The following is a 16146-nucleotide window of genomic DNA, read 5'->3' on the forward strand; positions in this document are numbered from 1 at the left end:
TTGGTTTGTAATACTTCACTTTAACCGTGAACCAGTGAAGACCTTGAGAAGGAGAGAAATCTAAATAAGGCATTTGCTTACGAGGACAGCTCCTAATGGATCAGTCACTGATTAAATCAAGATCAACTAAACCATCTCTGCAGAGGCAGTATAATTTAAGATACGACATTTCAGAGATCCAAAATTGTGTATCAGACCATAAAAAAAAGACACATAAGGAAACTTGTCTTTTTTTTTTTTTTTAATGTATGTTTTAAATAACTTACAATAATTTCAAATGGGTCGAGACTTATATTCCTGGCTCATTTCTTTTTTATTTAGTTTGCTTGAAAATTCATTTCTGGAGAGTGACAAAAGCAATTTGTAAACAGGAAGAACCAGTCTGAAACTCTATTAATAACCAACTTATTTTTATTAGAGCAAATACAGTTGTGAAAACTGTACATTATACATTTTGGGTCAAGAATTATAAATAAACTCATAGATAAAGAGTTCATTCTTTGACAGCAAGAAACTTTAAATAGACAAAATGACATTATTAAGTACATTGGCAGGCTTCATTGTGCTGTCCAAAATGTAGTGTACAGTATAACAACCAATTATAAATAGCCTTTCATGTAAAATACAGCTGTGCACATTTTAGAAAAATACCAACAATTTGTTTGAGCTTTGATTTAAAAAAGCTTATAAATCATACATATTTATAAATGGTACTAACATGCTTACTTAAATTTATAAACATTTTCATAAGCTTTGTTACCCATTATTTCCAGAGCATAAAGTATTTTAAATAAACATTTAATAGGAATTAAATATGTCAGTTACAAAATTACCTCTCCACGTAAGGAGACGGGGGGGGTGATTTCACTGTTGGATGGAACATTTTGTCCATTACGTCAAGGCTTACACAGTAACTTTTAAAACTTTGTTCTTATTTAAAAATCACCTTCCTAAATTTAAAACACAATTTTGACTCTTTAAAAAATAAATATACAAGTTTTATTTTCATTTGCTCTCTTTCTGCTTTCTTCTTTATCCACACTGGTGAAAACACAGGATTCTCAACATACTTCTGTAAAAAACACCACGGTGTTACTGCACTGCTTGGAGCTGCTTCGCTGCACTCTACTCAGTCCGCACCTACGGTACTTTAATATGCTGCATCAAAAGATAGCTAATGTACTTTTAAGAATGTCGCCCGTTACACCATGCAAACACTTATAAAGTTTACAAACAGGTTCAAAAACTATACTGTATGAAATACCGTCTAACAGAGATAAAATAAACTGTAATACAAGCCCTTTGCTTTTTGCAGCTTCAAATTAAAATGCTTCCTTTCCAAATGATCACACCACATATTTTCAGCAAATAAGCATGCTTTTGGTTAATATAGGGTACAATAATTACAGTATAATGGCACATAAAAGAAACATGATCACATCATTGTAACAAAGGGCTGTGAAGCTACTTAAGACAAACTTTCCAAACAAAATATTTTGAGGATTTTTTAATGCTGAGGTAAAATTATAAAAGGACTTCAAAGACACTGAAGGCATCAAATCGATAAACGATCACTTAACATGTCTAAATGCTCTACCTGAATGTATTCAACACGGAACTAGTGTTCAAAAGTCACAATAGTTTATTATGAGCATTAGCTAGCTTAACTGTCACTGGCATTAATGAGCACTCAGACAAGACTTTATTTTAAATGCTGGCAAAACACCTCAGTGCTGAAACATAATTCAAATCACTAATTATCACAGCACCAGAATTAAAAAAAAAAAAAAAAAAAAAAAAAATTAAAAAAAAATCAACATGCAAACTCCGCATCTTATCTTCCTTGCATTATTCTGGTATTTCATCTCCAGCTCAGGATGTGCTGATATCGACTTCAGATTCTTATTTTTTTTAATTAAAAATAATTTTGCTTGCTACTGGTGTAAGCATTTGAGCACTTTTAGGAAGATATCAATTTTTGCAGTTACGGTATATCGCTTCCTAAACCTTAAAGTGAATAGACTCTTCAGATTTAGGAAAATGAATTTAAGAATTACATCTTCAGATTAGAGTAAGGTTTTATCTTCTGTTTCTGCCACTAGGCAGAACCGGTAGCGCTCCCCAGGTTGGACTACACACTACATTATGGCTATACATCAGATTTCATAAACAACAAATGAACAGAATCATGCACAGGCAAATGAAATTCAATCTCCCAGAACACTGTGGGAGATGTTAAAAGCAGCAGGTAATGGAATAAGACTGGTGACTGATGCTGCTAACTATTTCTTCTAATGAGATAGGAGTGAACGCTGGAATCACTTCCACAGCAACAGAATCCACTGACCACATTCCTCTGGCAGTCGTTTTCCCATCTCCCCACTAAAAACATCAGACGGTAAAATAGTAAGGCAGCTGTTAGCTTCCATCAACAGAAAGTGCAGCTCCGTACATTTCCAGTTTAGTCACACTCTGCTGGAACAGATGGAGAAGCCAACGCACTTCACTGGTGGGGCTGCTTCAGCAGATTATTTTGTTTACTTTCCGACATGGCTGCTTGCTTCAGCTTTCACAGGACCCCAAAGCCACAAACCATCAGCAGACAAACTGATCTGGGCCCCTGGCTGAATTTTCCAAGTTTCATCTCTCTTGCGTCCCATCATCCTAACGCCAAGCCTCCTTCCCTGTGTCTGAGTATGTCTGGTGCCATTTAAAAGGCTGATGACACAACTGCAGAGAACTGTGGGCTAACACCACTAGTTGTCATGACTTCACTGAAGGGTCAAAACAGTTACATAATTAAATAACTATGTTGAATCACATTCAGGCACAGCTAAAATTAAAGTAGGAAACATTAAAAGTATGCAAATAAATTCAATCTTTATAATTTGAGGGGGGGTGGATGTGGTGATTGTATATGAAAACAAGACCTTGCTTACCTTTCCTAATTCCAATCAAGTTAGAAAATGGACAAAAAGAATGGCTAGACCAATATTCAACAGCATTACCAGGGCAATCATGACTGAGTTAGGGCCCTGAAAATAAACAAAGATAATGAAATTAATCATAGAACCATAGAATCATTAAGGCTGGAAAAAAAAAACACAAAGATCATCTAGTGCAACTATCAACCTATCACCACAATGTCCACTAAACCACATCTCCAAAAATGCAATCTTTCACATAGTGCACAGCAACAACAGGATCTGACTTTGCTCTGAAATACTATCTAAATATCAAAAGCACAGACTCTGCTTGTGAAACGTAGCCTTGGTTAAACTCTTCTTTTCTAGTGACCTAAATATCATCTGTATGAAAATGAACTAGATAAATAAAGGTAAGTATATTATTACACTGCTCTTAATCATACTGAGAATAGCTGTCTGACAAATATGACTGTGCAAATGTAAACAAAGCCATAAAAACAAGAATGGCACCAGCTTAAAATAAAAGAGAATAAAGAAGTCAAACTTGAAGCCAGAGCACTGTTCCTTGTCCATACAGTGGGTTCCTTCTCTGACGCCAACCCATTACAAGACAGAAGCAGGGTCTTGCATAGCGATGTGTCATAAGAAAAGAACAACTTTTTTGATAACCAAAAGAAAAAAAAATACTATTGCCACTCCAATAAAATCCCTAGCAATATATCCATTACAGACGAAAAAAAAAAAAAAAAAAAAAAAAAAAAGACAAGAAAAAAAAATTCAATCTGCAATACTAAAAACTTGTTTTGATCCACTTTGAAACTTGGTTGAAAAGCCTTATCTTATAGAAGTATTTAGCGAACATGGATGCTTTCTGATAAACAACTTGAAATAATGTATTCAACAGATGGATTTCCTAAATTTTTCCATTCTTCTGTCAATGTATTTGGTTTACTACAACATATTTTCACATACATTTGTACGTGCTAAGGTATGTATTTAGTGCAAGTAGAAACAGAAAATCCCTTTACTCAAACAATAATTTCCTAGATCACAAAAAGCCCATCAAAAATTCTCTGCAGAAATTTGAACTACTTAAGGATTACTGGCTACTAAGAAACCATTAGAGTGAATTAATTTTATTAGAAATTAGATTTTTTTTTTTACTTTTCACAAGAGGCATGCCTTGTAGAAGTTCATTATGCTTTATGGCAATGGCAACAATACCTATGCAGTTTCTGGAATAAGAAGTTAAAATAAATTTCTATTAAAATTTTGCTAGGAAAACTAGCAAACTAGGAAGCTGCTGAACATCATTAGTGCCACTATTATATCGCATACTCTATCCTGAAACACTCACTTAAACATCTGCCAGAACACACATTTACACAGTAGGTATGATAAACGGCAGGATGTGGACTGCTAAGTTCTTGAGTAAGTCACAAAATATGGTTTAAGCGCTGCTTAAATCTTGCGGAAGACTCACTCTAATTAGCAGTTCTATCCCTACAGGTCATGAGGTTCCCCTTGCACCTCTTCAGAGACATGCCAAGGAAATAGGCACTGAAGTTCGACCAGTGCCTGTGACCATTAGGATAGGATGCTCCTTAAATTTTGCTGTGGGGTAATGGTATTAGTAACAACATTAGCCTTTTGCCTAGTGGCAGAATGTCAAAAACATTCACTAGGAAACTAAAGACTAGGGTTTAGGGTTACCTTAGCCAAAGGGATTTTGAATACCAAGTGCCCACTTACCAGCGGTATGTTTTAACCACTGGGTCACAGAACCAAAGTGGAACCACGTTCCCTACTTCCTACTGGAAGTGAGCCACCATGCACCAAAGAATATGAGAAGCTTGGTGATGGAGAACAAGCATAAAAAATGAGAGTGCAACTCCAGGTATGGCCACATTTCTAATAAGAGGACTGTAAGCCGCCTAACTGTGTTCATGTGCAACTTGAGCTTCATTTCTTCTTTCTCTTTCTAGCACTGTCACAGCTGTGCTAACTGTGGATCTTCTGTGCTTTCCTGCTGCAAAGGAAATTCAAGTTCCCACCAATTCTTTCAGAACTGATGACTCTCACCAACTACATTTGGAAGAAAGTCGCATTGGGATAATTTAAACAACAAAACTTGCTTTACTTGAATTAATAGCCCATTTAAAAATCTCTCAGTTTGGCAGTCCTGAGTATTAATGTCAATACCCTCAGTGTGAGTGACTTTTTCTTTCGAAAATGAAAGTTTTTTTTGAAAAAAATCCCAGAAACTCATATGACAAACAAGAGTAATACATACATGTTAATGTTACATCTCTGTCCACAAGGAGTGTGATTACACTACTCATTTGTGCTCAGATTTGAATTCAGCATCTGCAGGGACTCAGTTTGATCAAAGTCAGGACAATAGATTCTTTATAGTTCAACCTCCAACCTAAAACTGCACAGAAATTGTGAGGAACAGTGAAGTAGATCAACGACTTATGCCATTAAAATTCACTGGGATTTGGGTGTCTGATACTTTGCATGTTTTAAAATAAAATCCATCAAAATCAAGTTGCTTTATTCCTACTGAAGACCTACCAGGAGTTCAAGGAGCCAGGAACTTACTTATTACCTAAAATATGTCCTGAGACAGCATTCTACAGCATAGCGACAAGACAGTTTTCGATGGAAGGATAAGTTGGGACTGCAGCTCAAAGAGCAACGCAGCATCATTAATCTTAAGAAAGGTTGGTGGAGGAAGAAGGGATTTCTTTATGAATGCATCTCTCATGCATTTACATGGGTTTAATTATCTCACCACAGTAATACTGGATAAATTTGGCCAAAAAAACCCCTGGAGACTATGGTCTGAATCAAGAAATCTCATATACAAAGACAGAATAAAGCAGTACTTTAAGAACTTGGTTGTTAATTTTATATGAAGATGAAAAATAAAAAAGTGTAATATCTTTATGATAATAATCTATTGAGCCTATGCTTTACAGAAGTAAATCTCATCTCCTTTAGCCTGCTCTGTGTATTTCCTTGTCTAATAACTAAGACTTTGAGTGAAAAGCAGTTTCCTGTTAAACTAAAAAATGATCAAACAATATTTGTACAACCCAGGATTATCATGCAATTAGCTACTACCTGCTCTTTAGACACCTACAAAATAAACATTTAATGCTTCACAGCAAATCCCATAAATAAGACTTCAGTGTCCTGCAAAGGCTTAAAATAGCAAAAGCCAAAATTAGTCTGAGGAGTCCAAGAGCGACTAGAACAGGTGCAATAAAGAAGCTATAGCAGAAAACCTTCAGTCCTGCTTAAAAACTGCCCCTCCATGTTCTAATACGTCAGCCACTTATGCAGTTAAAAATACAGCCATACGATTAGGTTTCATTATGCGTAGGGAAGAAAGTTATTTTCCTAAAACAGAGAGCCAGGAAGTGTTAAGACTGCTCCTGTAATCCCATTGCATTATGAATGTCTATTATATTTAGCATAAAGTTCTTCCTCAGAGTTTTTTTAGCATCAGGCAAATAGAGGTCTACTTTCCTAACATCACGGTAGTTATATTCCTTAATAACTGCATGTTAAGTGAACAAAGAGATGGAAGTAGAAACACACTGGGTAGTGTTCAGGCAAATGTAATGATAAAGGTAAAAACCAGGCTAAAAGATCTGTGCAGCTTAAAAATCTTGATCTACGATACAAAAAACTGGGAATATCATACACAGAACATTGGTACCTGTGCTTGTACCTGACCTAAGGCAACATGGGACATGTCAGACAAATCAGATGTGTGTACATAAGCAGACATTACAATGACATTTTTTACAACTCAGTCCTATTTGTTATCCAAATCCAAGACTGTCTCAAACTACCTCACATTCAAGGTGAGATAGGAGCATGCAAGTTGGTACTGGGGCTAGAGGCTGCTAACAAACAATTAGAAATAACAGTATTGGTTTGCCATTAAGTCCTGATGAAGTCTCTATAGCATATTCTTTACATAGTATAACTAGAGGGCTCCTAAGACTTGGTAAAAAATGGATGATTTACCTCCCATTCACTAGTCTATTTCTTAAAATCTATCAATTACTTTGGAACAGCTGATGAATGGTGACGTTGGTTCATGTTTCTATCCTTGTTTTTTACCTTGATAAAATTGTGACAGAGTCCTATTGCCCTTTCACAGAAGCTCTGGAATGATTCTAAACTTCGATTTTTGAATAGTAGAAAATAAGAATATAAAGATATACATTTGATGTATTTCAAGTGTTTTGCAGGTATAAGTATTTTTCAAGTATAATGTCAGAAATAGGGATACCTACAGAATCAGTACTATACCTGACTGCACAAATGATTTTCAATAACATTCTTAAAGATGTAACATTCACAGAAAATATAATCTACAAATTTTATTAACGACTGCCACAGACTTTGCTGTAAATAACATTCTTAATCCAAATCAATGCAAATGGATGTCTTAAAGGTCTGTGTTTCATTCAGATGTGAGAAAAAACCTTGATTTAAATACGTGGATAGAAGAACTAAAAATTTTAAGTCCTATATCCATGTTCTTAATGCACTCTCACGGGAAACCTGGAAAAAGAACAGCACAACTTCATACAGCACTTTCAGACAGTCTAATAGAAATGCTCGTTTAAATGTTATATATTAAATTTTGTGTATCCAAGTCATGCTTTCTCACTCTTTTCATAAGAATCAGAGTTTGTTTCTGTTTTCTATGGTCTAACAAATGTATTCTTAAACTTTAATTGAAGATCTAATGCAGGTGCGTGCTTTCAAATCACAACAATTTGTCAGAATGAATATAAAGCAATGCAATTACTGAATAAAACAAAATAATTCTCTAATGCAGCAGTAGAATTCTAAAGTATCTTAATGTTCAGAACTGTCTGAAGAGAAGTACTCTAATCAGTTATTTTTTCCAGCAACTTTTCACTTCTAGGAAATGTATTCTACAGAGTCAAATGTATAGACACAGATGGAAAATATCATTGAAAAACATATTTTAAAATGTTATATTAAAAACTATCTCCTAAACTTGACATTCCCTTCTTACTGACATGCTGATAATAAGAGTAATGCAATTACTGTGCTCCAAATGAAGCAGAGGGCTGTAGTAGCAGTAAACAGTAGTTAACGTGCTACACCTGATTGCTCCTCTGTCTTTCCTGATAACAAGCTCTAAGTTCACAGTCCTCATCCTGATTATTCTAGAAGGTCAATAAACAGCTGTTCAGGTGTGCTGCTTCGTTTCTTGATGTGAAAACTCCCTCAGCTCCAAACCATGATTTGGTCAGGATGCAACATAAGAAAAATAAGGACTACTTCTAACCCCTTATTTTCACCAGAGCTGAAGAAAATGTTCCAATTCAGGCTGAAATTCTGTGTGCTCACTAAACATTTATGAGCCTGACAGCTTTGTATTGCCCTAGATAGGAGTCATATCTGTGAGATTTGAAAGGTTAAAGGGCTGATATGAGCTGTAATACAGATTTGCAGATTACAAAACCACTGTGAACATCTAGTTTGATCTGCACAAAACAGAATATAAGCTTCTTGTTAAACTAAAGGACGTAATTTTGGCAAAATGTTCTTTGTTGAACTACTCAGTGAGGACTGATGAAAACTGATGGTGCATTTAATTAATCTCATTAATAGCAATTTAAAATAAGACTTTTAATCTAAATCTGTCTAGCATCAACTTTCAGCTGCTCATTCTTTAAAATTGTACTGTAAACTATTTTAGAATGTGTACTTATAGAATGTGATTTAACGTGCCAAACAGATTTTCTGTCTCAAATCTTTCATTGTAATGAAAGTGTTTTAATCACTCTCACTGCACTTCATGGGACCTTCCTTTTCTTTTTTTCTTTTTTTTTTTTCATTTTAAATCTCTGATTTATGAATATTGTATTTTGTTCCAGAAGTTGTTGCGTTAGTGCCAAAACCAGATAAAGCAGACTCTCATGTACTCTTGCTTAATCTTTCCTGTTGTTAAATCTAAGGATTATATTAACGCTTCTGATCAACAGCAGACTGAGAGCTCATGCTCAGTTACCTCTCCTGATCCTGATCTACCAGCCTTTTCCAGTTCCCATCCTGCATGGTCAGGCTCTACCAACTGCCTTTCAGTGTTTGAGCTTATGTTTTGCTGTACTGCAGATGATAATTAAATTTCATCTTTGCTATCTGGTGATTTGGATCAGTTTGTACTGGTTATCTGCTGGCTTCATTCTTTATCAGGTTCCTAGCTTCTCTGTCTTTTGCAAACTTTATGGGCAACACATTTATGTTCCCTTCCATGTCACTGCTAAGCATGTTAATAAAGCAGTGCAGCAGAATTAACCCAAGAACAGTCTCATCAGAATACCAAATTACTGACGTTTTCCAATTACTATTTGATAAACACCGGTCAGTCTTTTAAAATGATTTTAATGTAACATTTAGCCTTTGCATTACACTGGCTTTCTTGTCAGAATAAATAACTGAAAAGCAAATCAAATGATCTTCCTGATTGAAGGCATCATTCCTCTGCTTTTGAAGGTGTCAATCTTGTCTCACAAGGTCTCTTACAATACATGTTGGTTGGAAATTCTTTTACCTTTCATTTTGAAATTATTTATTAATGAAATCTGGTGCAACTCAACTGTTTTGCTTCAGCTCAGGGCTTGACTAACAGGATCCCTTAATTGAGTCACTCTGTTTATCCTATCTTAATAATGAGACGCTGGCTTTTTTTGTTGTTGTTTTTTTCAGGAGTACCAAAAATGATTCAGAGAAGCAATGCTTATTAATAAATAACAATATCACAATTATCTAGATCTCCTAATTTGCTGCAGGTTAACTTTGGCATCTACAACTAGCACATTCTTGAGTTTCTCTTGGCCAGAAACAGTTTCATAATCATTACAAGTTCTGAATTTGACAACTTTTTTTCCTTAACAGGGTATAGAAATTCTTTAGTCTTTTCTCCATCTCAGCTGATAATTCCATTATTTCTAAACAACAATGACATTCAGATCCAAAGTAATCTGAATTATAGTATTAATTTTTTTTCCTCCATTTTCTGACAAGGAAAAATGCTCAGTTTTTCATATCACATTAAAATCCAAGTCTGGTTGGAAGCAGTTCATATTTTGGCACAAAACTGCCTGTTTTCAGAGCTATGTTCAACACAGAGAGGAAAATCAAAATTGGAGAATGTCTGGACTGGGTCAGCCAGCCAGCAGGGCTGCATCCCACCTCCAAGAGTAATTCAAAGCACCTTTAGAGAATGAGATCAGAGCAAGTATGTACAGGGATACTTCCCAAGTACCCTCCAGTCTCCAATGACTTGTTGCTCATAAACTTTCCAAGCTCTAGAGGTAGTATCTTTGTACTAACTACTCTCAATGGACTTTTCTTTAAATCACTCTGTTGTCTCTGGAGCTCACAAAGGCTTCTGGCAGCATTTTGCTGATGATGTTCTTTGGCCTGAAGCTCTAAAAATGCAACATATGCTGGCTGAACCTGAAAATACTGTATCATGTTAATAGAATGCCAAACAATTTGTCATTACAACTGGCTTGCAAAATTACCTTTATTTAAGAACACAGCTCCTGTGTTGATACAATTTACATTAAAATGTCCTATGAGAGTAAATGCAAGTTATACAACTCCTGACAACTGTCATCATTTCATTTCTCTGGCACGTGAAGAAGTGATGGAAAAAAATTCTTAAACTTCATTTTTTTTACAAGATTTTTGGAAGAAGCTACAGGATATACAGTAACTTTTACATCGTGACAAGAGCCTAGCTGTGCAACTTCTAGTACTGCCAATTATCCACTAAGATACATCAAATATTGTTTTGAAGAAAAAACAAGGAAAGATATTTATATTTGCAAATATGTATCTCAAGTAATTACACACTAATATAATTTTAGGCATAAACAATACCCTTGTACTTATGGATGCATTTGAGATTTATATTTCAAAACTTGTCTGTATCTGGTTATATCAACTGTCCCTTCCCAGTTTTAAGGACTGGAATGTGTGCACCTCATTTCACTTTTCTACAGACAATTCTAGCTAGCAGACTGTATCCACACAAATATTTGACCAAAGACTGAGCTTTTCCTGTCCTTAGGCTGCAAAGCTCAGCAGTAAGAGGTAAAAGAGTGGTAAAGGTGAAAAGCTCTCTTGTACTCACCGAGCTGTTTACTACTTCTTTTTCCATGGCTGAATGTGACTCCTTATTAGCTGGATTCTTTGGTGCAGCAAATTCTGGTTTCTTAATTTTTGTGTCAGGTTTGTTTTCTTTGGCATCTGGCTTACCCCCAGATCTAGCAGGGCTTGGCTTCTGTGACTGTGGTAACCGTGCAACTGTTGATGGTGATGGGTTGATATATTCATCATCTTCTTCCCCAAGCTCCCGTGGAAGCATTGGTGGATTCATTTTTACATAATAACCATGGTAATGACCATGCAGCTCCCCATTCTCTGTGCTGACAGGATTGTGACGGGCTGAAAGCTTTGACTGGTGTTTCTCAGCCATTTCTTCCTTTAGTGGTGGTTTTGAATATAAAGGCTTGTTAATCATGGGTGTTATGTTCTCCGTGGCTAAAAGCCTTTTTTCTTGATTGAGTTTTGCCCCAGAAGCGGAGTTTTGCTTTTTCAGATGTTTTGAAGGAGAAGGCTCAGAAGGAAGTGGAGGGCTCTGCCTCGGACTTGCTTCTGGGGTTCGAGGTGGTGTAGTACCTTTTCGATAAAAGTGAGGTGACTCTTTTGGGCTAGGAGGTTTTTCCTGAACTTTGTCTTCAGATTTTTCTTTTACTTCCATTCCTTCTTGAAATTTTTGCTTGATATAATCAGGGCCTGGAAAATAGTGTAAGAAAAATATTACAGTTAAAACAAAAATAAGACTTCACAGTAAAAGTATTGCACTGGGATGTCACACTGGATGGCCTTGCTAAATTACTGGGGCTAAGGGAGTGTTATCCAAAAATTCACTGACTTCTGTAGTGATTTACCCTGACTGACTCACTAGCTGAAGCTACTGTACTTCTGATAATTGTTGGAAATCCTTACTGATTCAGTTCAAAGATCTTACATCTTCAGGTTTGCAAATGGCCATAGGATAAAAATAATCTTCATGAAGTCCAAGGGACAAAAGACTGATTTACCTTACACCTCTTTCTCTCTTTCTTTTTCTTTTCTTTTCTTTTCTTTTTTATTTTATTTATTTATTTATTTATTTTTCCTGAGAACTATGCTTTCCTTAATTACCTTCATCTATTTAACTTACACCCTTACAATGATAGCATTTTTCTGACATGGAAGTATCCAGCATTCAGCATTAAATCTGTCTTCTACCCTTACAACCCACAGGAAATAGGGCTTGAATGCTTGAATCCCTTATTTTTCCATTTGTGTGCATGTCAGCTTGTCTTATACACTTATGTATGTGCCTTAAACTCACACAAGCTGGCTTTGTCTTCTTGAACAAATCACTTAAAATATGAAAACCCAAGTTAACACCTCTAGAGGATAATACAGTTCTGCTTAGAAGCTAGGAAGACAAATTCTCTCACATTCAGTAGGGAAATACTTATAGAACAGCTGGTATGAAAGGATATTCTCCCAAATCCTACCAAAATACCCATGAGCACATTTATCACTAGACTCAGTGATCAAGGTGCATTTTTATGCTGTTGTTCACATAAAGGTAAGCAGGCTGAGATGCTTTGCTCCAGGTCTGTCTGATTCAATAGAAATAAAATTGTTGTAAATCTGTCTGTATAGTGGGCCATATAGAGGCCCCATACCAGATTCCAGGATCAAATCCTGACTGAAGTCAGATGCTGGGGAACTCTATTAAGAAAGAACTACAACAACCTTTCTGTATCTTCAGGATGGCTTCTGCAAAACACAGTGCAACTATTTTTCTGCTTCTATCTTTGCCATTATGTCTACTTTTCTCTGATTTCTTTATCTTCTGTAAGTAAGGCTTGTTTGTTTTTCATGTCAAAGAAATTCTGTGTCCAGGGAAGAATGTCTGCACACATTTGCTTCCTTTGAATTTCTAGGAGACTCTAGCTGTGCTCGGCAGATACAGTGTTTTTACAGATGCCAGAATACATGCATCACTACATAGAGCTGAGATGAGAGGAAGGAACAAAGAGTAGCATGAAGTTTTCGGAAGTTATGAATCATCTGGTAAGGAAGCAAGCGCTGCTGAGAATGAGAATTACTTGGCAAGTAGTTGCTTTTGAGCAGGAGAATCACAAGGATTTCAGTATCTTTGAAAACCAGGGGTGAAAATAGGGAGTTGTGGAAAGAGACAAGTCAGGATTTGTTCTCAAACGATGTTTGAGGGGACTCTTTGGTAAGCCTGCATTCTGTAGCCTTCTGATAAAAGAGAAAGGCAGAAGAACATAAAAGTCACCATATATCAAGTCAGTTACAGTCGCAATTCACAAATTTTCCATCTTTGCAGAGATGTATAAGGTAATGCTGAGGTTTTTAACATACACAAACTTCAGTTTTCTTCTCTTTTGCAGGAGATAAAACTAGAGGTATAAAGAAGAAAGGGTACTTAGAAGAGCTCTGCCTAACATTTAAGCCCATGCCACGGAACTGTTAATTTTTAATAACTATTTATTACAGACATCTACACCTATGTTCATGTTACATTCCTCCCTCTGGCTGGATGAGAGCATCCCAATCTAGAACACTCTTGTTTCAGCATTATAGTGTTACTCAAGCAGCACCCGAACTGATCTTGCCTGTACCCCCTGTAGCACACTGCTGCATCTCTGCTTCTGACCTACCCAGAAAATTCACATCCTGCCACAGCTCTCCACTACCAAACATATGTAAAGATGTGATATCTGTCAATATATCACAGTGCTTGGACTGAAGGTATTTTGATCAGAAACACACCTGAGTCACACAAATGTCAGTCTTCTCCATTGTTTCCTATGATCTATAAAAACCTTCCAAAGTTGGACATTTTCCTCCTGTGACCTCCAGACTATACTGGAATTTCTGAAACAAGTAGGGAACCAGGTACTGGCTGTCCATGTCTCCATGCAGAAGGAAAACCAAAAAACAAAGAGGCTAAAAGTGATATATTTTTACTGGGTATATGGCAATATTTGATGCTAAAAACACTGAGCTCAACTAAATGAGGCTGTAGCCTCTGTATCAAAGTTAAGCCTGAGAGAGTCTGATCAGACACTGAAGAATTGCTTCAGTTTAATGCAGCAACCATCCTCCCGCCCCCAAACCTTCAACACATCACATATGGCTATCAGAGATATATCTCTTGCCTCCAGTCCTGCCAGGCATATCTTTCTGTTACTTACATTCTTGGCTCTGTTCTGATGTTAGCTTTGGAGACTGGCCAAGGACTCCTTTTTTAAAATCTGTTCATTGTATTCAGTACAATCAGATTATGCACCTGTCTGAACCATTGACTCCAAGCAGAAAGAACAGTTTCCATTCTTTTCTGAGGGCTAAGAATGCTTGTCAGGATTTAGCAAGCCTCCATGGTTAAAAGCATTATCTAACAATAGAGACATGGACAACAGAATCCTCCTTTTTCTTCTGCATAAGTGCACTCTACAGCACAAGTCTAAAGGAGCCAGGGCCAATGGAGTTTGGAAAGGGAGTCATTAATTCTTGATCCAACAAGGTGGCTCAGCTGCTTGTTCCCTAAAAGAATAGGATTTGAGGCTGAGAAGAAGTTAGGGTTTATCTACTTAGCAAATAAACATGGAGTTATGCTTTTCAGTTTCTAGTTCAAGCAACCAGTAGATATATTCCTATGATATTTCTGTATACCTAAGAACTGGTCTGGAAAGCAGATCCAGTAAGTTTTTTCTAACCAAGTAAAGATAAGCTTTCTTTGTAGAAGAACCTGTCTATTTTCCCACGGTGATTTGCAGGTTCTGCTACTGCCTTCTTAAAACTGACAGACTTTTGCTGCTCAGTGTTAGTTATTAGGCAGCTTTTGGGTCACACAGCTGTGATTCAAGTTGAATGGCACTGCTGAAGTGAGAGTTAGACAGAAGATTAGGGAAATAGCTTCTGAAAACCCAACGACTGTGATTATGTGTGATATATGTATGTGAAGGTGGAAGCTGCTCTGCTTGAATAGCACTTCACAGAATCATAGAATATCCCAAGTTGGGAATGACCCACAAGGATCATTGAGTCCAAATTCTCGACAACTCAAAATTCAAACCCTATGTCTGAGAGCGTTGCCCAAATGCTCCTTGAACTCTGAGAGGTTTGGTGCCATGACCTCTGCCCTGGGCAGCCTGTTCCAGTGCCCAACCACCCTGTGGTGAAGAACCTTTCCCTGACATTCACCTGAACCTCCCCTTACACAGCTCCATGCCATTTCCTCAAGTACTGCTGCTGCCATCAGAGAGCAGAGATCAGCTCAGTCCCTCTGTTCCCCTTGTGAGAAAGCTGTGCACTACAATGGGGTTTGACCTTCGGCCTTCCCTAAGTTGAACAAATGTAATTTACTGCAGTAGGTGAGTTGGGCTTCGGTTTGGTTGCAGACATGCTAATTGTTCTTCTAACACTAGAATTTCTTGTGGAGTTCTTGTGTAACACGTCCTTCCTCCTGGAAGGTCTCCAGTAATGATGTGACAGCATGGCATGCCCTGAAAATGAGAAGAGAAGGGTGGCCTAGTTCTGCCACAGCATTTTTAGAGAGGTGACAGCCACATGCTTTCCCCCATAGCCTAGTGAGGTATACATATTGGCAGCAGGGCACTGTTTCAGGACTGGGCTCAAGCAATGTCTAAAATTGTCATCTTGCAGGATGGTGCAAATGCAGTGTTTCCCAAGAAGGCTAAGAGACCTTGTGTCTTATCAGACTGGAATGAAATCTCAAGCTCAAGAAGGATTGCAGAATGTACCTTGGATAGTGAGAAAAAACATGTGGATATATATTCTTATATTTCAGCTACAAGCTGTGCTCTTGCCTATTCAATGTAGGTAGTTCCAACTGATTTTGGCCCGTGTGAAATAGAAGAGATGGGGATACAGGAAAAGGTTGGAACTGAGGGAGAGGATGAATTCCGGAGGTGGTGCAAGTACCAGGATTCCTTACAGTAGGCTGATGATCCTTCAGGGAATATTTCTGAATTTCAGTCGTTATGTATAACACAGTAATCTGCCAGAAATCTAATTTCCATAATTCAAC

General features: G+C 37.0%; 1 protein-coding gene across 4 annotated transcripts in view; it reads right to left on the reverse strand.

The window, feature by feature from the left end:
* Positions 1-393: 393 nt before the first annotated feature.
* JPH1 (junctophilin 1) overlaps positions 394-16146 on the reverse strand; it is an 81170-nt gene continuing 65417 nt past the window's right edge. The window contains exons 4-6 of one of the 4 annotated variants that reach the window (XM_042869580.1): positions 11134-11798; positions 2940-3035; positions 394-1072 (exon numbers count right to left, since the gene is read on the reverse strand). In XM_042869580.1, the coding sequence (XP_042725514.1) occupies positions 2955-3035; positions 11134-11798 (746 nt within the window). In that variant the 3' untranslated portion in view covers positions 394-1072; positions 2940-2954. Of the gene's footprint in view, positions 2834-2939; positions 3036-11133; positions 11799-16146 lie in introns of all 4 variants that reach the window. The other 3 variants (XM_042869581.1, XM_042869579.1, XM_042869577.1) reach the window with 3 other exon arrangements.

This window comes from Lagopus leucura, unplaced genomic scaffold (genome assembly GCF_019238085.1).
Source record: "Lagopus leucura isolate 7727_CA_CO unplaced genomic scaffold, USGS_WTPT01 Super-Scaffold_100002, whole genome shotgun sequence".
Lineage (NCBI taxonomy): Eukaryota > Metazoa > Chordata > Aves > Galliformes > Phasianidae > Lagopus > Lagopus leucura.